The sequence below is a fragment of the Pelobates fuscus genome, chromosome 8 (genome assembly GCF_036172605.1).
Source record: "Pelobates fuscus isolate aPelFus1 chromosome 8, aPelFus1.pri, whole genome shotgun sequence".
Lineage (NCBI taxonomy): Eukaryota > Metazoa > Chordata > Amphibia > Anura > Pelobatidae > Pelobates > Pelobates fuscus.
Window position 1 is genome coordinate 177,005,164 of NC_086324.1, and position 25,195 is coordinate 177,030,358.

The 25,195-nt window shown below is 46.0% G+C and overlaps 1 protein-coding gene across 2 annotated transcripts; it reads left to right on the top strand.

The window, feature by feature from the left end:
• Nucleotides 1–25,195, top strand: LOC134571064 (uncharacterized). Of its 2 annotated transcripts, XM_063429110.1 has the most exons (11): nucleotides 1–117; nucleotides 7,476–7,576; nucleotides 8,516–8,544; nucleotides 10,454–10,519; nucleotides 15,189–15,266; nucleotides 15,453–15,539; nucleotides 16,941–17,012; nucleotides 22,675–22,725; nucleotides 23,550–23,826; nucleotides 24,392–24,580; nucleotides 25,046–25,195. In XM_063429110.1, exons 2-10 carry the CDS (start codon nucleotides 7,555–7,557, stop codon nucleotides 24,577–24,579), a joined length of 870 nt encoding a protein of 289 aa, XP_063285180.1. In that variant the 5' UTR covers nucleotides 1–117; nucleotides 7,476–7,554; the 3' UTR covers nucleotide 24,580; nucleotides 25,046–25,195. The 2 variants fall into 2 exon arrangements, with proteins under 2 accessions (XP_063285180.1, XP_063285181.1); XM_063429111.1 differs by lacking the exon at nucleotides 22,675–22,725.

Sequence of the window (25,195 nt, forward strand, 5' to 3'; positions counted from 1 at the left end):
TCCAGCCAACATTGCGATGACAGAGGGGAGACAGAACAAGAGAAGGAGAGAGTAACGGAGGAAGAAAGACTGACCAGAGACACCAACAGCAAAGGTTAGAGAAAGATCAGCAAAAAGGTGCAGAGTAAAAAGAGAGAGAGCGCAAACAAACTGAGAGAGAAATACGGTATCGGTGAGAGAGAGCGACAGAGAGAGACAGCAAACAGGCCAAGAGAGAAATATGGTATTGGTGAGAGAGACAGCAAACACACCGAGAGAGAAACACGGTATTGGTGAGAGTGAGAGAGCAAACAGACAGAGGGAGCAATACAGTATGAGAGAGAGAGAGAGAGAGAAATACGGTATCGGTGAGAGAGAGCAAACAACCCGAGAGAAATACAGTATCGGTGAGAGAGACAGCAAGCACACTGAGAGAGAAATACGGTATCGTGTGAGAGAGAGCGACACAGAGACAGAAAAAAGAGAGAGAGCAGAGTGTGTGCGGAGGGGGGGGCAGAGTGTGTGCGGAGGGGGGGGGCAGAGTGTGTGCGGAGGGGGGGGCAGAGTGTGTGCGGAGGGGGGGGGCAGAGTGTGTGCGGAGGGGGCGGGGGAGCAGAGTGTGTGCGGAGGGGGCGGGGGGCAGAGTGTGTGCGGAGGGGCGGTGGGGCCGAGTGTGTGCGTAGGGGGGGGGAGAGTGTGTGCGGAGGGGGCGGGGGGCAGAGTGTGTGCGGAGGGGGGGCAGAGTGTGTGCGGAGGGGGCGGGGGGGCAGAGTGTGTGCGGAGGGGGGGGCAGAGTGTGTGCGGAGGGGGGGGTAGAGTGTGTGCGGAGGGGGCGGGGGGCAGAGTGAGTGCGGAGGGGGGGCAGAGTGTGTGCGGAGGGGGCGGGGGGGCAGAGTGTGTGCGGAGGGTTAGTGTGTGCGGAGGGGGGGGCAGAGTGTGTGCGGAGGGGGCGGGGGGCAGAGTGTGTGCGGAGGGGGGGCAGAGTGTGTGCGGAGGGGGCGGGGGGGGCAGAGTGTGTGCGGAGGGTTAGTGTGTGCGGAGGGGGGGCAGAGTGTGTGCGGAGGGGGTGGGGGGGACAGAGTGTGTGCGGAGGGGGGGCAGAGTGTGTGCGGAGGGGGCGGGGGAGCAGAGTGTGTGCGGAGGGGGCGGGGGGGCAGAGTGTGTGCGGAGGGGGGGGCAGAGTGTGTGCGGAGGGGCGGGGCGGCAGAGTGTGTGCGGAGGGGGCGGGGGGCAGAGTGTGTGCGGAGGGGGCGGGTGGGCAGAGTGTGTGCGGAGGGGGCGGGGGGGCAGAGTGTGTGCGGAGGGGGCGGGGGAGCAGAGTGTGTGTGGAGGGGGCGGGGGAGCAGAGTGTGTGCGGAGGGGGCGGGGGGCAGAGTGTGTGCGGAGGGGGGGCAGAGTGTGTGCGGAGGGGGTGGGGGGGGCAGAGTGTGTGCGGAGGGGGGGCAGAGTGTGTGCGGAGGGGGCGGGAGGCAGAGTGTGTGTGGAGGGGGCGGGGGGCAGAGTGTGTGCGGAGGGGGGGCAGAGTGTGTGCGGAGGGGGGGCAGAGTGTGTGCGGAGGGGGCGGGGGGCAGAGTGTGTGCGGAGGGGGCGGGGGGCAGAGTGTGTGCGGAGGGGGCGGGGGGGCAGAGTGTGTGCGTAGGGGGCGGGTGGCAGAGTGTGTGCGTAGGGGCGGGGGAGCAGGGGGGGCAGAGTGTGTGCGGAGGGGGCGGGGGGCAGAGTGTGTGCGGAGGGGGTGGGGGGGCAGAGTGTGTGCAGAGGGGGGCAGAGTGTGTGCGGAGGGGGGGGCAGAGTGTGTGCGGAGGGGACGGGGGAGCAGAGTGTGTGCGGAGGGGGCTTGGGGCAGAGTGTGTGCGGAGGGGGCGGGGGGGCAGAGTGTGTGCGGAGGGGGGGCAGAGTGTGTGCGGAGAGGGCAGGGGGCAGAGTGTGTGCGGAGGGGCGGGGGGGCAGAGTGTGTGCGGAGGAGGCGGGGGGGCAGAGTGTGTGCGGAGGGGGCGGGGGGGCAGAGTGTGTGCGTAGGGGGCGGGGGGGCAGAGTGTGTGCGGAGGGGGCGGGGGGGCAGAGTGTGTGCGGAGGGGGCGGGGGGGGGGGCAGGGGGGGCAGAGTGTGTGCGGAGGGGGGGCAGAGTGTGTGCGGAGGGGGCGGGGGGCAGAGTGTGTGCGGAGGGGGTGGGGGGGCAGAGTGTGTGCGGAGGGGGGGGCAGAGTGTGTGCGGAGGGGGGGGCAGAGTGTGTGCGGAGGGGGCGGGGGAGCAGAGTGTGTCCGGAGGGGGCGGGGGGCAGAGTGTGTGCGGAGGGGGGGGCAGAGTGTGTGCGGAGGGGGGGGCAGAGTGTGTGCGGAGAGGGCGGGGGGGGCAGAGTGTGTGCGGAGGGGGCGGGGGGCAGAGTGTGTGCGGAGGGGGCGGGGGAGCAGAGTGTGTGCGGAGGGGGTGGGGGCAGAGTGTGTGCGGAGGGGGCGGGGGGGCAGAGTGTGTGCGGAGGGGGGGCAGAGTGTGTGCGGAGGGGGTGGGGGAGCAGAGTGTGTGCGGAGGGGGCGGGGGGGCAGAGTGTGTGCGGAGGGGGCGGGGGGGCAGAGTGTGTACGGAGGGGGGGCAGAGTGTGTGCGGAGGGGGCGGGGGAGCAGAGTGTGTGCGGAGGGGGCGGGGGGGCAGAGTGTGTGCGGAGGGGGCGGGGGGGCAGAGTGAGTCGGAGGGGGGGCAGAGTGTGTGCGGAGGGGCGGGGGGGCAGAGTGTGTGCGGAGGGGGCGGGGGGCAGAGTGTGTGCGGAGGGGGCAGAGTGTGTGCGGAGTGGGCGGGGGGGCAGAGTGTGTGCGGAGGGGGCGGGGGGACAGGGGGGGGCAGAGTGTGTGCGGAGGGGGGGCAGAGTGTGTGCGGAGGGGGCGGGGGGGCAGAGTGTGTGCGGAGGGGGGGCAGAGTGTGTGCGGAGGCGGGGGGCAGAGTGTGTGCGGAGGGGGCGGGGGAGCAGAGTGTGTGCGGAGGGGGGGCAGAGTGTGTGCGGAGGGGGCGGGGGGGCAGAGTGTGTGCGGAGGGGGCAGGGGGCAGAGTGTGTGCGGGGGGGGCAGAGTGTGTGCGGAGGGGGGGCAGTGTGTCTGCGGAGGGGGGGGCAGAGTGTGTGCGGAGGGGGCGGGGGGGGGCAGAGTGTGTGCGGAGGGGGCGGGGGGCAGAGTGTGTGCGGAGGGCCCGGGGGGGCAGAGTGTGTGCGGAGGGGGAGGGGGGGCAAAGTGTGTGCGGAGGGGGTGGGGGGCAGAGTGTGGGCGGAGGGGGGGGGCAGAGTGTGTGCGGAGGGGGGGGCAGAGTGTGTGCGGAGGGGGGGAAAGAGTTTGTGCGGAGGGGGGGGGCAGAGTGTGTGGGGGGGCAGAGTGTGTGCGGAGGGGGGGGGGGGCAGAGTGTGTGTGGTGGAAGGGCAGAGTGTTACTGTGTCACTATACCCCACTCCCTCTAACATGTAAACTCACTGAGCAGGGCCCTCAATCCCTGTGTTACACACACATTCACTGACACAGACACACACACTAACAGACACACACACAGACACACACTAACAGACACACACTCACACACTAACAGACACACACTCACACTCACTAACAGACACACACACTCACTGACACACACACACACACACATACTCACTCACATTAACACTTTTTTTTTTTACTTTAACTTCCCCAGCCTCACTGAGCAGGCCCTCAATCCCTCTGATACTGTGTCACTATACCCCACTCCCTCTAGCATGTAAACTCACTGAGCAGGGCCCTCAATCCCTATGTTAGTGTCACTATACCCCACTCCCTCTAGCATGTAAACTCACTGAGCAGGGCCCTCAATCCCTCTGTTACTGTGTCACTATACCCCACTCCCTCTAGCATGTATACTCACTGAGCAGGGCCTCAATCCCCCTGTTTCTGTGTCACTATACCCCACTCCCTCTAACATGTAAACTCACTGAGCAGGCCGTCAATCCCTCTGTTACTGTCACTATACCCCACTCCCTCTAACATGTAAACTCACTGAGCAGGCCCTCAATCCCTCTGTTACTGTGTCACTATACCCCACTCCCTCTAACATGTAAACTCACTGAGCAGGCCCTCAATCCCTCTGATAATGTGTCACTATACCCCACTCCCTCTAACATGTAAACTCACTGAGCAGGCCCTCAATCCCTCTGTTAGTGTGTCACTATACCCCACTCCCTCTAACATGTAAACTCACTGAGCAGGGCCCTCAATCCCTATGTTACTGTGTCACTATACCCCACTCCCTCTAACATGTAAACTCACTGAGCAGGCACTCAATCCCTCTGTTACTGTGTCACTATACCCCACTCCCTCTAACATGTAAGCTCACTGAGCAGGGCCCTCAATCCCTCTGTTACTGTGTCACTATACCCCACTCCCTCTAACATGTAAACTCACTGAGCAGGGACCTCAATCCCTCTGTTACTGTGTCACTATACCCCACTCCCTCTAACATGTAAGCTCACTGAGCAGGGCCTCAATCCCTCTGTTACTGTGTCACTATACCCCACTTCCTTTTAACATGTAAACTCACTGAGCAGGCCCTCAATCCCTCTGTTACTGTCACTATATCCCACTCCCTCTAACATGTAAACTCACTGAGCAGGGACCTCAATCCCTCTGTTACTGTGTCACTATACCCCACTCCCTCTAACATGTAAACTCACTGAGCAGGCCCTCAATCCCTCTGTTACTGTGTCACTATGCCCCACTCCCTCTAACATGTAAACTCACTGAGCAGGCCCTCAATCCCTCTGTTACTGTGTCACTATACCCCACTCCCTCTAACATGTAAACTCACTGAGCAGGCCCTCAATCCCTCTGTTACTGTGTCACTATACCCCACTCCCTCTAACATGTAAACTCACTGAGCAGGGCCCTCAATCCCTCTGTTACTGTGTCACTATACCCCACTCCCTCTAACATGTAAACTCACTGAGCAGGCACTCAATCCCTCTGTTACTGTGTCACTATACCCCACTCCCTCTAACATGTAAGCTCACTGAGCAGGCACTCAATCCCTCTGTTACTGTGTCACTATACCCCACTCCCTCTAACATGTAAACTCACTGAGCAGGCACTCAATCCCTCTGTTACTGTGTAAATATACCCCACTCCCTCTAACATGTAAACTCACTGAGCAGGGCCCTGAATCCCTCTGTTACTGTGTCACTATACCCCACTCCCTCTAACATGTAAACTCGCTGAGCAGGCCCTCAATCCCTCTGTTACTGTGTCACTATACCCCACTCCCTCTAACATGTAAACTCACTGAGCAGGCCCTCAATCCCTCTGTTACTGTCACTATACCCCACTCCCTCTAACATGTAAGCTCACTGAACAGGGCCCTCAATCCCTCTGTTATTGTGTCACTATACCCCACTCCCTCTAACATGTAAACTCACTGAGCAGGCACTCAATCCCTCTGTTACTGTGTAAATATACCCCACTCCCTCTAACATGTAAACTCACTGAGCAGGGCCCTGAATCCCTCTGTTACTGTGTCACTATACCCCACTCCCTCTAACATGTAAACTCACTGAGCAGGGCCCTCAATCCCTCTGTTACTGTGTCACTATACCCCACTCCCTCTAACATGTAAGCTCACTGAGCAGGCCCTCAATCCCTCTGTTACTGTGTCACTATACCCCACTCCATCTAACATGTAAACTCACTGAGCAGGGCCCTCAATCCCTCTATTACTGTGTCACTATACCCCACTCCCTCTAACATGTAAACTCACTGAGCAGGGCCCTCAATCCCTCTGTTACTGTGTCACTATACCCCACTCCCTCTAACATGTAAACTCACTGAGCAGGCCCTCAATCCCTCTGTTACTGTGTCACTATACCCCACTCCCTCTAGCATGTAAACTCACTGAGCAGGGCCCTCAATCCCTCTGTTACTGTGTCACTATACCCCACTCCCTCTAACATGTAAGCTCACTGAGCAGGCCCTCAATCCCTCTGTTACTGTGTCACTATACCCCACTCCATCTAACATGTAAACTCACTGAGCAGGGCCCTCAATCCCTCTGTTACTGTGTCACTATACCCACTCCCTCTAACATGTAAACTCACTGAGCAGGGCCCTCAATCCCTCTGTTACTGTGTCACTATACCCCACTCCCTCTAACATGTAAACTCACTGAGCAGGGCCCTCAATCCCTCTGTTACTGTGTCACTATACCCCACTCCCTCTAACATGTAAGCTCACTGAGCAGGGCCCTCAATCCCTCTGTTACTGTGTCACTATACCCCACTCCCTCTAACATGTAAACTCACTGAGCAGGACCTCAATCCCTCTGTTACTGTCACTATACCCCACTCCCTCTAACATGTAAGCTCACTGAACAGGGCCCTCAATCCCTCTGTTATTGTGTCACTATACCCCACTCCCTCTAACATGTAAACTCACTGAGCAGGCACTCAATCCCTCTGTTACTGTGTAAATATACCCCACTCCCTCTAACATGTAAACTCACTGAGCAGGGCCCTGAATCCCTCTGTTACTGTGTCACTATACCCCACTCCCTCTAACATGTAAACTCACTGAGCAGGGCCCTCAATCCCTCTGTTACTGTGTCACTATACCCCACTCCCTCTAACATGTAAGCTCACTGAGCAGGCCCTCAATCCCTCTGTTACTGTGTCACTATACCCCACTCCATCTAACATGTAAACTCACTGAGCAGGGCCCTCAATCCCTCTATTACTGTGTCACTATACCCCACTCCCTCTAACATGTAAACTCACTGAGCAGGGCCCTCAATCCCTCTGTTACTGTGTCACTATACCCCACTCCCTCTAACATGTAAACTCACTGAGCAGGCCCTCAATCCCTCTGTTACTGTGTCACTATACCCCACTCCCTCTAGCATGTAAACTCACTGAGCAGGGCCCTCAATCCCTCTGTTACTGTGTCACTATACCCCACTCCCTCTAACATGTAAACTCACTGAGCAGGGCCCTCAATCCCTCTGTTACTGTGTCACTATACCCCACTCCCTCTAACATGTAAGCTCACTGAGCAGGGCCCTCAATCCCTCTGTTACTGTGTCACTATACCCCACTCCCTCTAACATGTAAACTCACTGAGCAGGGCCTCAATCCCTCTGTTCCTGTGCGTCCAACTTGTCTGGTTACAAATACGTGTATGTCAGTCCACACATTGTACAATGCAGCGGAATTTGTTGGCACTTTATAAATAATAATAATAATAATAATAATAATAATAATAATAATAATAGTAATAATAATAATAATAGTAATAATAATAATAATAATAATAATACAATAAGCTGTCAATGATATAATCGTATTGTTGTACAATAATCAGTCCTGAAGTTGGTTCTTCAAGAGTTACTTTCTAAAAGATAAAATACTGTTGTTCCATAAGCTTCCAATCTAACTATGATTCTCTATGGAAAGAAATAAAATGTTTCTTCGATAAGTTTTGTATCATTACTTTGTGTCCGTCTTGCAGGTCCAGATATCCGAGGGCAGATTAATCGAGAAGACAAATCAGACATTCAGTCATTTCTCTTTTGTTGAAACAGACCACCATGGTTAAAAATACGATTAATGGTACGTGTTAACCCTTTATGTGTAAATAGAGCCATTCACAATAGACAGTGATTAGAATGGGATATTCTTTGTCTGTAGTCCTGCTTTGTGTTAAAGAGACACTCGCTGTTTAGTAGATAAACCCACAATGGAGACATCATTAATTTAATTATAATTTATTTATTTATTTTTATTAGGGGTTTAGCTAAATTGGAAATATTCTATAAGTAAACAACACTCATAGTTTGGCTAATCTGGCCTTAAATTTCAAATTCACTTTGAATTCTCATGCTAGTGAATAACCCTGATAGACTCTTCACTATATTAAATGCTAATATAGGGGGAGGGGGAAGTAAGAGAGCTAAATAAGGACCAGGACATTGGTTGCCTTTAGACCCCATTTGGTAATTACTGGTAAAGAGATAATTGGGCAATTTAGCATTAAAGGGGCTGTTTTCCATATAGGAGTACACCTCATAGAAGTAGTATAATTTCCTGGCCCCATTAGCCATTTAGGGGAGCAGAAGACTATACAGTAAAGGTGTAAACCATCTTGTAGAATTATCCCCGTCGGGCCCAGTAGACTGACCATCTCCTGGTCCCCATGTGGTCATCCTTGACCCCGTAGTGCATGGATCCACTGGTCCCAGAGTAATATTATTCATTTTAATAGAGAGAACCAAATGCCTCATTCATTGTCAGTGAGCTGAGCAGCTTTCTCGAATTCCATTTTAAGGTCTCAAGGACCCCAATACGTATTACTTTATATTAATATAACTATAGGGGAGTGCAAAACATGACCCCACGTTCTGCTGCAGCACTGACATACACAAAGAATCTATGTTAGGAAAATAATGTGAAACGTTAAATATATATATATTTTAAATGTTTTCGCTTTGAAATATTTCTTGCGTTAATCACAGAATGTAAATAATTAGCAGTATCCTATTTCTATTTTAGACTATTCCAAAGGGATTCTCTTTGTCTACGTAAGTAACTTTGCTATATACTAAATGCTAATGTGTGGGATGTTGTTATTTTATGTCATATGTTATATTTTACCCGGGGTGACAGGAATATCTCCAATGCTGCTCCTGTACTGCAGGAAGTTGCTGGAGAAAGTCTCGTACCACACCGACTTCCTACATTACAAAATCATGTTTCATATACTGCTGCCCTCCCACTCGCCAAAAACGGGTATTTTATGTCCACATGCTCTCGGGAGCTCCTCTTTTATACCTTTAACTCCCTTCTTTGCCCCATTTCGACCCCACCATTAACTAACCTCATAGCTAGTGATTCTGCATGTCACTTTACTAACCATATCAATTAAATTAGGAATGCAGTCTCCCTCTTTCCTTCTCCTCTCCAATACTGGACTTCCATTCTGTACCTTTTTCCACTTTGAACTCCTTTCCCCCTGTCTCTAAGCTAGAGGTCTCTAAACTCCTACCATCCTCTCACGCCACCACATGCCCTCTCACCTTGTCCAATAGTCTGGTCCCATGCCTAAAGAATGTTTTAAACCTATCTTTGTTGATTGGCATCTTCCTCTTTTGCCTCAAGCATGCAGTTGTTAATCCCATCCTTAAAAAGCCATCTCTTGACCATACCTCTCCTTCTAACTACCTGTCAGGGTTCCTAGGACATGCCCTGCTGGAGGTCTTCCGACAATCTGTGATCTCTCTCATGACTCTTATCAGTTTCCAGAGCAGTCTGAACACCAGGCGTTGTGACTACGCCCCCTTTTATGATAGAAAAATGTGTGCATGCTTTGCGGGTGTGGCTATCAGATTTAGAAGCCACACTATAAATAGCTACTCCAGCCACTCTAAGGTCCAAGGCACAGTTCAGAAACTCATTGAACAGCAAGTAAATGGTCCACCGCCTCCTCGGACTCTAATGTGAAAGGCCACGTTGCTAGTTGAAGTATGCTATCGGGAGAGGAGATCTAAGAACGGATTCTTATGTCTCAGGATCCCGAGTTTGTTTAACCGCCAAGGTTTTAGGTTGGGGCATGGAGCTATACATACTGAGGATTTGACATTGAGCCATCTTATCAGATAGTTTTACTTCAAACTTTGAATAGATAGCTTACCTATTCCCACAGCAAGAGCGGCTGCATTGAATCATTTATCCACAGAGGCTGCACTCCGTGCTTTCTGCAGCCGTGTTCTGCATCACTTACGATCATGGATATAGTGAACTGACCATTAGATTCCATGTGCGTTGTTAAATATCGTTGTGCACATAGTCCTAGACCAAGGTCCCTGCAAATGTTTGAACAGGACCCTCTGACTTGCATTAATAGATGCCAGTTCACTATTGTTTCAGCTTTATTTAGATAGCTTGTTACAATATAGAAACAAGTTTGTTTAAGCATGCGTGGGATAGGCATAAGGCTATCCTAACTATAAGATAAGGCCAGGGACTAATGAAAGTATTTAGAAAACTGGGCAGACTAGATGGGCCGAATGGTTCTTATCTGCCGTCACATTCTATGTTTCTATGTTTCTAAACATAGAATGTGACGGCAGATAAGAACCATTCGGCCCATCTAGTCTGCCAATATCTCTTCTAACTGTTGCAGTTATTTTACATTGTATTCTTACTATAGATTCGTTACTATAAAATGCTACTTTACTGAGCCCATGTGGAATGGGAATACGTTGGTTTATTGTTATACTTGTGTATATTAGAATGTATATACTTTGGTTTATCACTACATTTTTGGATATAATTTCCATTTTGGATATCCAGACTAGATTTTAGAATTACTATTAAAAGTTATATTTTAAGGGCACTCATTTTTCTCTCTTTCCATGATATTATTCTGGTATTGGGAAGAATTGTTGGTTTGGTTTTTCTGTAAGAAGAATAATTATTTTTATATTTCAGTTTGGGTCATTGGTCTTCCATATCCTGTCAAGCTACAGCAAAGAGTATCCATACTCTCTGTTTTTTGTAAGTATCACTGTGCCAGTCTCCAAGATTGTGCTGGTAATGTACGGAGTAATGTGGAAAAAGTTTGCAAAAAAATGTAAACATTTGTAATTAAAAGCAGAGGGCAGCTCCTTTATGGGAGGGCTGACAACTTTTTCCGGGGGTGCAAGTACAAAAATAATTTGGCTTTTTTGTTCCCATGCTCAAGGAATATCCACGATATGGGTCTGGGAGATGTAGCTGCTGGAGTTCCGGGGTGTGACATCATATCTCACTGCAACCTCTATCAGCATGATCTATACCAGGGGTAGGCCACCTTCGGCACTCCAGATGTTGTGGACTATATATCCCATGATGCTTTGACAGCAATATGGCTGTAAGAACATTCTGGGAAATGTAGTCCACAACAGCTGGAGTGCCGAAGGTTTCCTACCCCTGACCTATACAGTGTGCTGGATTAGCATGTATAAGAGAGACACAGACTCTGTTTCCCATGACTTTATTACTACCAATACAATACGTTTTTGTTATCAATGCCCTAATCTCAGAGCCGAAAGTACATCATGAGTGTTTGTAGTCACAGAATTTTCAAGTGTCCCCCAACCCCAATTCCTTCCCACTAAACCTAATGGAAAAAAAAACAAACTTTACCATTTAAATATAACAAGTGTTGTATATGCACACACATATTATTACAGAGTAAGTGTGTCTGTATATGTGTAGTGTGTCACTATATGTTTGTGTAGAGTGTGTGCAGCAAAATGTGGCAATATATATTGTTCTCACCACATGTATTCATATGCACGAAATGGTGGCCACCTTGGAGCATTCAATTAGTCTGCAGTTTTCATATTGCTACATGGTGTTCCACGTTCTAATTAGCCACAGGGGTGGTCTCAGTTTCGGGAAACGAACAACTAAACAAATGGAACAAGAAAAGAACGAATGACTGGGGGGAAGTAAATAGCAGGGAGTGCAAATAGACGGTGATGATTGACTGAGATCAAGACTTCTGATGATGTCAGCCAAGGAGGCAGATCAGGGGCAGGGGCAGCAGCAGAATGGAATACAATTAAGATTTTGCTATATTTAGGGAACTCAGCACCACTTAGACAGACACACCACCAGTTACTTTCACCGGTTCACCTTGTAACATAACCTCACCTCTCTTCTAAATCACTTGCACCTAACCTCCAAGTCACATAACTACCTACCCATTAACAACCACCATCCGCACACATAATTTACCTACTTCCATTCAGTCACACATTGCTACTCGAACCCATCTAGCCACATACCCTGAATCGGTCATATTCTCCTAGCCACCTCACCTACTTATACACACACACTGTTACATTCACACATAGTCGCCTACCTCCACCCACATATATATTTAATGTTACAGATATATATAAAGGGCCAGGGTCAATTAGGAACCAGGCCTTGGGGTAGTAGAGATTGTAAACCCGGCCCTGTACTTGCCAGGCCTCCCATGTCTTCCTATAACAAACGTACAATTTAGGTGTTTCTCACTATGGAAATTTTCAGTCTCCTCCAGTTTTCCCCTTGTGGATGGGACATTTCTACTTCAGTTATGTACTTTCTATGCATTGGGTTCAGTTATGTACTTTCTATGCATTGGGTTCAGTTATGCACTTTCTATGCATTGGGTTCAGTTATGTACTTTCTATGCATTGGGTTCAGTTATGCACTTTCTATGCATTGGGTAACCAGATGTCAAATTTACCTGGTTGCAAAATAATGAAGTATTGCAGTTTCTTGTAATAACTTTTTTTTTATCTAACAGAAATTTGAAATGACAAGCTTTCGGGAGATCCTCCCTTTCTCAAGTTTAAAGCATTTCTGAGATAGATGCGCATATAATTCACAGTTGAGTGGTGATACAAAGATTAAATAGACATCAGAACAACACAGATCTGATAAGGATACATCTTCTGTATAAAGATTAGAGAGTGAGGAGACAAAAAAGTTAAAACCGACTTAAAAAATGTACTCAAATCCAAGTATCCAAAATATGCATGAGATCAAATTTACACACAATAATCTTCATATACATATACCTTCATATACACACACACACACACACACACACACACACATATACCTTCATATACATACACACACGTATACCTTCATATACACACATATATAACGTCATATACATACACACATATACCTTCATATACACAAACACACATATACCTTCATATACATACATACCCACACACATATACCTTCATATATATATAACGTCATATACATAAACACACATACCTTCATATACACATGTAATGGAGGTCCCTGTACCCCAGCTAGGTACCTCCACCAAGGACCGCTTGCTCGCTGGCACCGAGGACCATAAGCACCGCACCACCGCAGCTTGGTTGGGGTCTCACCATCCTTCACCCACCCTGGACCTTAGCCAAGACTCCAGCTTCCAGTGGGTGAACCTCTCCTCCTGGAGAGTGTAATTGTGAAGCTCTTACAAGAGCAAGCAGTGATAGCTTTATAGCAGTTTCCCCCAATAAGAGACAAGACTCTAGATTGAGGGTGAAGTAAGTCTGTTTAATGGAAGCCACAGCTGTGCTTTTATGCAAGTCCCCAAGCAAGGTATACGCCCACATGGACCTTGTGAGGGACACAAAGCTTACAGACCAGTCAGAACAGTAATTCAATGTACAACACTCCCACACACAGCACACAATCCCTCCCCTCTGCATTGTACAGTAAAGTACAGTATGTAAGTCAATTATCTTTAGGCAGAAAAACATATATTTTTTTTAAAGTCTCATAAGTACCCCAAAACACAACACATCCCCTGATAGCCCGGATCTGGGGGAACAACATACTTAAAAATCACCCAGATCGGTTCAGGGGTTAGCTGGAAGTCTCTTTTTGACCGACCGCATGCATGGTTTCATGCCCAAAACAGTTCCAGACAATTAGGCTGTGTGGCCGGTCTATTTTAAACAGTCGAAGTACCGTTCGAATTACGGAACGTAAAGGTGAATGAACATAGTCAATGTGTGTCTCTTGTTCGTGGGTTTCGACTCACTGAACGCCGTTCAACTCCCGTTCGAATAGTCAAAGTTCCCTGGAAGGTAACTGTTCAGCGGTGTTCGTGCCGTCGCGTGTCCGATTTGAGTTCCATGAACATGACGACAAAACACAGCTGAATGCGTTCGACCAAATAAGATGGCCGCCGCCACGTATTCGAATGGCGGCCACTTCGACTGTAGCCGAAGTGCCACTTCAAAAGTTTGAATCTGTTCCAGTAGAAGTTCAAGAGGGATAAACAGTATCTTTAACCCCCAGTTCACCATAGGGCCATAGTCACAGGGTAGGAGGCTGGCATATAGGCCCCTCCAAAAACCAGTGGCGAGGTTACACACATATACCTTCATATACATACACACACATATACCTTCATATACATATACCTTCATAAACACACACACATATACATAGTATAGCAAAAATGCCAGCACTCCAGGGATTCTAATCATCTTCTTTATTTGTTAAACTCCAAACAATGTCAATGTTTCAGTTAACCATTGGAATTTTTCATACACAAATACGCACACACATGATATAGATTATTTTAAGCAAACAAATATGTTTGAATGACTATCTGTTCCTGTCCAAATCTGAGATGATTAAATTGCGTATACGCAGAAGTAAATTCACACTGACACATGCAGTTCAGGTTAAAAATAACTTCAGAAAATTTAATGGCATCTGGTAAAAAACAGGCTTGCAAGCCCTTATAAGAGCAAAATTACATCATCATTGAATATCAAGATAACAACAAATAAACATCATTAATTGGTCTATGTATTAAGTGGTAAGTTAAATGCCCTCCCATCTGTATTAGTAATTGGCTTAGGGATTTGAGTGGCTAGTGGGGCATCCTCCCATCATGGGATGTCGTAATTTCTGACAAGGATTCAGTCACCATTGCTCTTTAGCACGAGGCTCTCTCGATGGGAGGGGGAATCTGGCAGCTAGCCATTTTGAGTACTTGGCACCGGTTTGGGTAGTTAGTGATGTCAGACTCGGGGTCAGGTTCAGGGTCTTTTTTATGAAAGAACATTTCATTAGGCCGGCTTTCCCATGGCCTAGCTATAAAATACATTGTTTCATATTACAGGAATTTGATAATTCCGGTGTTAGTCATATTCTTCTAGAAAATACATTCTCTTATTCAATATTCTAAATGCTGTTAGGAAATCTTGTCATGTAATGAAGTTAAAATGGATTTAGTACAAAAATTCAATACAGGTTTAATAAAGGTTTTTAATAATTCTACATCACACACATATACATATTATTATTATTTTATTATTTATTTAGCGCCATCAAATTCTGTAGCGCTGTACAATGGGTGATATACGCACACACACATGCACACACTAGGACGGCACTCCTCTGAACATGCATACATTGTAATGGAGCTGCTGGGGCCAATCAATACAACATCCAGCGCACTCACTCACTAAACAGCAATGTCAGCACTCACAAACCGTTTAAAACACTAGATTTAAGTTTAGTTACAGTATATGATCATATATTTCAGAATCCTGCCACAATGTCAGTGTACCCCATTGTTGTCTGGAATAGGACATGTCAGATGTAACACTCTAATCAGCTTGTCTCTATCTTTGTACAGGTCTCTGCAATAATAATCGTCTGTAGTGTCTCAGGCGCCTTTATCATTATTTATTGCTGCCTCCCTTCGGTCACTAATGTAAGTGTTTGCTCCTTCATAATGCTTTGTATTTTCTAAACAGAGAATTTTGAAACACAACATAAAATATTCTCAATGATGTTTCCAACCAGCAGAGTGTTTGATTTTATTTAATAGTCCCTGCTGTGTGCTTACTATCTCTGCCAGGAATAGTTATCCGAATATCTAACCATTGATCTGTTTCAGGGAAGTCTGTGTGTTCTTTCACTAGTATTGATTGGGATCGAAGCATACATCGTTACCTGGATCCTTGAAACAAATGTTATTGTCAATGTAAGTGCATCCCTCTATGTCTAATAATGCCTGATATGGCATGGACTAATAACATTAAAATATGTAATCCTTCACCTTTATCCATTCACATGTACAACCTCTACAACTTCATTCATCTATACAACCTAATTCATCTATACAACCTCGTTCAACTCTTTAACCTCATTCACCTATACAACCTCAATTACCTCCATAACCTCATTCATCTATACAACTTCATTCATCTATACAACTTCATTCATCTGTACAACTTCATTCATCTATACAACCTCGTTCAACTCTTTAACCTCATTCACCTATACAACCTCAATTACCTCCATAACCTCATTCATCTATACAACTTCATTCATCTGTACAACTTCATTCATCTGTACAACTTCATTCATCTATACAACCTCGTTCAACTCTTTAACCTCATTCACCTATACAACCTCAATTACCTCCATAACCTCATTCATCTATACAACTTCATTCATCTGTACAACTTCATTCATCTGTACAACTTCATTCATCTGTACAACTTCATTCATCTATACAACCTCAATTACCTCCATAACCTCATTCATCTATACAACTTCATTCATCTGTACAACTTCATTCATCTGTACAACTTCATTCATCTATACAACTTCATTCATCTATACAACTTCATTCATCTGTACAACTTCATTCATCTGTACAACTTCATTCATCTATACAACTTCATTCATCTATACAACTTCATTCATCTATACAACTTCATTCATCTGTACAACTTCATTCATCTATACAACTTCATTCATCTGTACAACTTCATTCATCTATACAACTTCATTCATCTGTACAACTTCATTCATCTATACAACTTCATTCATCTGTACAACTTCATTCATCTGTACAACTTCATTCATCTGTACAACTTCATTCATCTATACAACCTCAATTACCTCCATAACCTCATTCATCTATACAACTTCATTCATCTGTACAACTTCATTCATCTGTACAACTTCATTCATCTATACAACTTCATTCATCTATACAACTTCATTCATCTGTACAACTTCATTCACCTTTATAACCTCATTCAGGGGCCTGGGAGTTTGAGGGTTCTCTATCTTAGCTGTTCCTAGAACTGCATCTTCTGGACAGCGATCTCAGACGTCCCAACTGGAATCTGCTGAAGCGAATCCCTTATATTGGGAGTCACAGCCCCGAGTGCTCCTATCACAACGGGGACTACTAGTATCTTCCCTTTCCACATCCTGTCTAGCTCTTCTTTCAGTCCTTGATATTTCTCTACCTTCTCAATAATAGCTATATATACCTCCACTCTTCCAGCTATGCATAGTTTGGGTCTGTGATATAGTCTTTCCTCCTGTGCCATGTTATAACATCCTCTTTCTCTTACTCTTCACTCAGTTCATGTTTATTCTGCTGCATGTCGGGACCGGGGCATGTTTCCTAATCAGCTACCAAACTCCAAGTAATGATGTAAGTAGCACAGGAAAGAATCCAGGACAATGTTATCTGGGGAGAGTCTCATAGCAGATCTAATAACACACAAACTTATGTTAACACTAAGACTAATCTATGAAAATCACTCAAAATGTAACAAATAACTATTTGTGGAGGACGGCCTTCTCTAAATCAATATGAAACAGGGAGGCATATTTACCAAATAGCAGGTTGTGACTTGGGAACTTTACGAACAGTATTAAAACATTGAAAGATATCAATTACTAACATGAGCTGCAAGAATAGAAAATTGTATTATTATTACAAATTCCGCAGCGCTTTACAATGGGTGGACTAACAAACATGTAATTGTAAACAGACAAGTTTGATGCACAAGAACAGAGGGATTACGGGCCCTGTTCAATGAGCTTACATGCTAGAGGGAGTGGGGTATAGTGACACAGTAACAGAGGGATTGAGGGCCCTGCTCAGTGAGTTTACATGTTAGAGGGAGTGGGGTATAGTGACAGTAACAGAGGGATTGAGGGCCTGCTCAGTGAGTGTACATGTTAGAGGGAGTGGGGGTATAGTGACAGTAACAGAGGGATTGAGGGCCTGCTCAGTGAGTTTACATGTTAGAGGGAGTGGGGGTATAGTGACACAGTAACAGAGGGATTGAGGGTCTGCTCAGAAAGTTTACATGTTAGAGGGCGTGGGGTATAGTGACACAGTAACAGAGGGATTGAGGGCCTGCTCAGTGAGTTTACATGTTAGAGGGAGTGGGGTATAGTGACACAGTAACAGAGGGATTGAGGGCCTGTTCAGTGAGTTTACATGTTAGAGGGAGTGGGGTATAGTGACACAGTAACAGAGGGATTGAGGGCCTGCTCAGTGAGTTTACATGCCAGAGGGAGTGGGGTATAGTGACACAGTAACAGAGGGATTGAGGGCCCTGCTCAGTGAGTTTACATGTTAGAGGGAGTGGGGTATAGTGACACAGTAACAGAGGGATTGAGGGCCGTGCTCAGTGAGTTTACATGTTAGAGGGAGTGGGGTATAGTGACACAGTAACAGAGGGATTGAGTGCCTGCTCAGTGAGGTTACATGTTAGAGGGAGTGGGGTATAGTGACACAGTAACAGAGGGATTGAGGGCCTGTTCGGTGAGTTTACATGTTAGAGGGAGTGGGGTATAGTGACACAGTAACAGAGGGATTGAGGGCCCTGCTCAGTGAGTTTACATGTTAGAGGGAGTGGGGTATAGTGACACAGTAACAGAGGGATTGAGGGCCTGCTCAGTGAGTTTACATGCCAGAGGGAGTGGGGTATAGTGACACAGTAACAGAGGGATTGAGGCCCTGCTCAGTGAGTTTACATGTTAGAGGGAGTGGGGTATAGTGACACAGTAACAGAGGGATTGAGGGCCTGCTCAGTGAGTTTACATGTTAGAGGGAGTGGGGTATAGTGACACAGTAACAGAGGGATTGAGGGCCCTGATCAGTGAGTTTACATGTTAGAGGGAGAGGGGTATAGTGACACAGTAACAGAGAGATTGAGGGCCTGCTCAGTGAGTTTACATGTTAGAGGGAGTGGGGTATAGTGACAGTAACAGAGGGATTGAGGGCCTGCTCAGTGAGTTTATATGTTAGACGGAGTGGGGTATAGTGACACAGTAACAGAGGGATTGAGGGCCCTGCTCAGTGAGTTTACATGTTAGAGGGAGTGGGGTATAGTGACACAGTAACAGAGGGATTAAGGGCCTGCTCAGTGAGTTTACATGTTAGAGGGAGTGGGGTATAGTGACACAGTAACAGAGGGATTGAGGGGCCTGCTCAGTGAGTTTATATGTTAGAGGGAGTGGGGTATAGTGACACAGTACCAGAGCGATTGAGGGCCCTGCTCAATGAGTTTACATGTTAGAGGGAGTGGGGTATAGTGACACAGTAACAGAGGGATTGAGGGCCCTGCTCAGTGAGTTTACATGTTAGAGGGAGTGGGGTATAGTGACACAGTAACAGAGGGATTAAGGGCCTGCTCAGTGAGTTTACATGCTAGAGGCAGTGAGGTATAGTGACAGTAACAGTGGGTGTGGCGTATCTAACCTCGCCACTGGGCACTGGAGAAGTCTAATTGCTGGCCTCTTGCCATGTGACTATGGCCCCTGTGAGACTTTGCCAGTTAAAAACACTATTTGGACTTATTGATGTTTAAAAGACTGTTCTGAGGGCGGGGCTTGCACAGAGAGGAGAACGGTCGCAAGCTTGCAGTGCTCCGGCAAATAATCGGCAATAAAGCTATACAAACCGGCATATTTCACCCAAAGCTGACCAAAACGAAACCCCTGATACCGGGGAACTATGGGAAAGCATTGTGATTGGCTGAGATCAAGAATTCTGATGATGTCAGCAGGCAGATCAGGGGCAGAGGCAGCAGCTGCAGACTTTGGTTTTGCTATATTTAGGGAGGCGGAGGGCGGGAGAGCAGGGGGGTTGGACGGTGGTTTTACACAATAAGGTCAGGAATACATGTTTGTGTTTCTGACCCTATAGTACTCCTTTATTTAAATGAACACTTTAAGGTTAGGAATACAAATGTGTATTTCTGACCCTTTAGTGTTAAATCACTATTTAAGTTGTTGGCCACCCCTTGCCCCTCTTAAATATGGTAAAAACTTACCTTTATTCCAGTGCTGTGTGGGGTCGCAGGCACTGACCCCCTCCCATGATCTGCCTCCATGGCTGAGATATTCAATATTGATGATCTTAGCCAATCCAGTGCTTTTCCATAGGAAAGCATTGGGGGGCTAATGTGCACCTGTGTCAAAACACTGTGCCAATCAGCATCTCCTAATAGATATTCATTTAATCAATGGATCTCTATGGGGAGCATTCAGTGCCTCCATGCAGCGTGTGGAGATGATGTACGTAGGTGCTACATGTTACAAACTGCTATTTGTAACTGGCCCTTTAAATGGAAAATTGCCCTGCTTCCCTGGATTGTGGAGAAGCCTATTTGCCAGCCTCCTTCCTTATGACTATGGCCCCTGGGAGATATTGCCCTTTAAGGGACTGAATTGGGGCTTATGGACTGCTACCATAATGTACTGACCCTTTAAGAACTACTTTTTGGCAGGTGGATTGTTTTATACTGTCCCTAGCTCTTTAAATACTTTGGGGAAGGATTGGTACTTTTGTATATGACACTCCGGACACAGTCGAAGCTGTCGAAGTTACCAAAGTTACCAAAGTTGTCGAAGTCGTCGAAGTGGCCGGCATCGGACAAAGGACCACGTGGCGGCGGCCATTTTAACTTCGAACACCGCCAACCCTTAACATCAACTCCACTTCGACACTTCGAATACCGGCCACACTTCGAATGGGACTTAGCCGTTTTTATGCCAGAAATTGACCGACCGCACAGCCCAAATCCATGGAACTGTTTTGGGCAGGAAATGTGCTTGCGGTCGGTCATAAAGGACTTCCAGCTAACTTTTGATCCACTGGAGGGATTTGGCTGATTTTTGGAAGTGTTTATGTTTGATGTATGCTGAGTCTGAATATGTAACTTTTATGGAAATTGAATGTATGGTTTTAAAGTTACAGTATGTGTGTGAAAACTGTATTTTTATTGTATGTAATAATTGGTTTAACTGTTTATCTGAGGGGAGGGGATGTGTGGGTTGCACCAGATGTGTTATTGGTGATTTTATGCCTCCCCCTGGGAGTGTCCTGTTTGCATGTAACCTCAATAAAAGCCAGGCTGGGTGTTCCAGCATCTCAGACCTCTTCTGACCCTCTAACTCGCAGCCTTGACTCGCGTTTGGAGGGGACAGCTATAATCACTACAGGGATTGCTATGCTCTTCATACTCCCTTAGCTACTGAGCTCTTGTAAGAGCTCTTGTTCCTGATCCTGCTTCGCTCTACAGAAGGAAGAGGTTCGCCTATTGGAACCTGGAGCCTGGTCGTAGGTCCAGGGCGCAGAACAGATGGCGAGATACCAGCCCAGCAGCGGTGGTTCGTGGAGTCCGCAGTGCTTATGGTGGCTACGGTACTGATGGTCCTTTGGTGAGCGCTAGGAGCATCCTTTCTACGGCCCAACTTCCAGCCAGCCTGGAGGCAACCGTAACACTACACATTCAGGAAGCACCTCCAGTCTGAGTGACAGCACCTAGGAGGTGTTCCTAGGCTGTAGTGTAAATACTGCCTTTTCTCTGCAGGGACTTGCTATACTCACCAGAACAACTACATTAAGATGTATATTGTACCTTAAACTGTGTTCTGGTGACTACAATGTATTCAGCCAACTCTTTTAAAAGCCAAACATATTGTTGTGAAGGATTTCCCACAACCCGTTTGGTTGTTTCCACTCCGTGCTGTTTTATTTACTTGGATCATTTTGTTATTTTTCATTGTTCAGTAAAATATTTGTTTTACTGAACAGAGACCACCCTGGGTACCAATTAGAACATAGAATGTTGTGTAACTACATAAACCGCAAGTTAATTGAATGCTCCTAGGTGGCCGCCATTTCGTGCATACGAATGCATGTGAGAACAATGGACGGTGGCCATCTTAACTCTCGAACGCGGCCAGCGGGACTTGGTCGTCGAGTGCCTGGAACTGTTTTGGGCATGGGCTCATCGAAAGAAAAAACGGAAAGAAAAATTATAATAAATGCCTTAGCATGTTTTGGGCATGGCATTCGCACGAACACCTGGCCTCTATGGAAGTCCCATATAAACTATTTCCACATACGATAGAAGAACAGCATTCGGGAGTTTCAAACAGACGAATGGGAGGAGCATTCTCCATGAATCATCTTTACTCTATCAATGGCGGTTTTCGTGCAAATCCATCCGAACGGAGACCGGCTCTTGCTGACAATTCTGTTGAACTCTTGGTTGGATACAACCTCGTGGCGAGTCGGTCAAACTTTCACACGGTGCCGTTCGGAACGTGCCGAACGGATTTTCGAGATATTTTACTCACGTCATCCTCAGCTACCCAGGGATATGGTTTTATGTCGTTTTGATATGCATAAAGTATATTTCTAAAAATTGTGAAAATTGATAACTTTTCTGGCCAGCAGATAATTGAGTTTAGTATGTTTCTAAAACTCAATTATCTCGCTGGTTCAGAGGAGGAGTCTGGTGTTGTATAAATGGAATGCCCTTGCTTCCATTAAACCAGTCTTGTTCCAACATTAAGCTTTGGCTCATGTGTGGATTATTATGCGATACTGGCGATATTTTACTCTGTGGATTATTGGTGATAGTACTTTATTGGGGTAAGGGAATACTAGACGATGATACCTATTCAGACCGTCACAATTGTCATTAGTGGAAACTATCTCTGGCAAACTATTTATATGTTCCAGGCTGTGTGATAATTTACCAAACTCATTGTTTAGTGAATGACACCAATTCCTAGATAGCGGAGGATGAGTAACTATATTCCAGATGTCCTTCACACTTCATTCCGTGACCATGTCCTTCTGCCTCACTAACAATCCCATCAATATATATATAAGGAATCCGGGATTGACCTGTGTAATATGTTCGAAGTCAGACAGAACATTCGTCACTACTCCGTTAGAGAGACACTGTGTGTGTTTTGTATATACAGATATCTGCATTGTTTTATTTATTCATTTTTTGATCCTCTAAATCTACTGAACAGAATTGTATTAAATTTGTCAGGTTTCAAAAGAGCAGCATAATGACCCGGAGTCCAAATTATCGCCTGAAATGGTAATTCACCTAACTATAAATGGTTGATGATCAGGGCCAGAATGTATTTATGACTGCACTAGGAGATGTTTGTATATCTTTAATAACGTGGCTAGTACAGACTGTCTTACGGCATGGTAGGACTATATTACCGCACAGAAGGTCGTATTCCCAGGGACTGCAATAAATAATCATCAAACTCTATCTGTCAGTCCAGGACAAAGCAAAATTAATACTACTGTAAGACTCCACCTCCACAAATGTGCTGTAAAAGAAGGGATATGACAATAATTTGACTGGTTCCTGAAATGTATTCATCCTTTTTAATGATATTATTTATAGTCTGGTTAGATGCTGACCAGCCAATGCGATGTATTGTTTTGTAGATGTTTGAGTGATGAATGATCTACAATTATAAAACTAACAGTTATTCCGATTGAATTGATAACAGAATCACTGCGGATGTAATAGCACACATTTTGCCTCCACTGCTCCTTCATGTGTTCCAATGCCTTATCCACATACGGTGGGATAACACCGGCTGCCTGTAGTGCTGGGAGTGAAGGATCTGGCCATGTGCAGGAAGACAAAGTTAATGAATAATTTAGAATAATTGCTTCCTGCAAATGTTCTTCCACTAGTCCCTTTAAAAATATATAGCCTACCTTACCTACACGTATTACCACATGGATACATATTCATGTCATCCATTCTATTATCATACAGGGAAGAGTCTCAGTAAAAAGAATTCTCCCATAGGATGGCAAATTCTGGGTGCAGGAGATATGTTCAGGATATGCCAGAAGAACATTTTAATTGAGGTCTGTCCTTCTGTTTCCTTTCAGGTTGATCACCCACAACAAGTTGTGATTCCATCAACGACAAAGATATTCTCCAGATCGGGAGAAGAAGAATATTGTTGGCTTACTAACAGTCTACAAAAAACTGGAAATGTCTCTCCATTCTTCATCAGCAACAATAATTTCTCTAACTTCCGCGAGGCAGCCTCTCGCTGTACATTCGCCATATTGTATCACTCGAAGACGAGAGGGAGGCTGAACATTACTGATGTAAAAGATTCTCTCTATGACAAGGAGTTAGAGTATTTATCACGTTCTGTAGGTAAGAAAAAGCACCCACAATTTCTGTTCCTTAACACATCATCATAACGTGTCATGACTAAGCATTACTTGCTCTACAGCTCTGGGTAGTGGTTATAGTGTAAATAGCCTGTAGGTGCCATCCCACAGTTTAATTTTTCTCAAACATTTTGTGTTCTCTCTCTTCCTTGTCTGAGAGTGCTGGTCTTTGTGCTCTAGTGGTTGTGGTGAGCCCCCATTAATAATAAAATAACAAAGACATCTCTTTCTGGTTTTATTTTTTAATTTAAATATTTAGCCCCCAAATTTGTTGGTTTACAATGCAAAGGCAAAAAATATGTTCAAACAGCTCTGTATCCAAAATATGACACAAAATAAATGCTTTGTCCCTTCACTGTGATAGACCTGGTAGATTAATAATATACTGATACATTATAGCTTGATAAAATAATACTTGGTTTGGATTTTTTGCTAGAGGGTACATAGTGCCTATTGTAACTTTTATTTTCTTCTCCCTATTTACATCCAGTAGTCAGTATAACAAGGAGTGTCTGTGTGTATGATATGATTGTGTGTCCGTCCTGCAGGTAAAAATCGAGTGGTGGTGGTGATCGATGACCTGGAGGACAGTGGTTTTGAAACAAAGTGCAGAATCTTGGAGCACCAGCCAAGCCTTTCTCGTTTAGCCAAGGATGTGTTCTTGTTTACAAGTGCAGATAAGCAGAGTGGGAAACTGTGGAACAAAGTGGAACCTATAATTGCATTAATTCGATAAGGTAAACATAAACCCTCTCTGATCGAATGATCAATGCATGACTAGAAGTCAATATGGTGCAAAGTAGGCAGAGCATGTCATTTTACTGAATACTGAATTTACCAAGGGTTTAATATGATAGTTGAGGGCTTTAGAACTATACCAACATTATGCCACTTTATTTTTACTGTAACAAGGGTCGAAATGCTTTAATGAAACCACCTAGGATTACAATCACTACTTATGGTAGCAATTAGCTATTTCTATTATACTTTGATCAGACTCTTAGTAGAAACATTGATAGGAAGCATTAATTAGCTAGCTTGACCCATACATTTCCTATTTGCGGTCCAGTTCTATCCAATCCTTGCCTGAATCCACCTGAAAATCCTTGAGGTCTACAATAGCAGTTAGCATATAATTAAATATGGGGGGGGGGACACTGAAAGTAACTGGTTAATGTCATATTGTATTTTTTTTCTTGCAGTCTGAATTGTGTCGGAACGTTAGCTAGGGTTCCAGTCTCAATGATGACATTCCAGAAGTTGCCAAGATCTGTAATGAACAGACTGAATGCTGCATTTACTTCTCACAACTCTTTTTAGTTATGTAATAAAGTTACCCTTTGATCTCATAA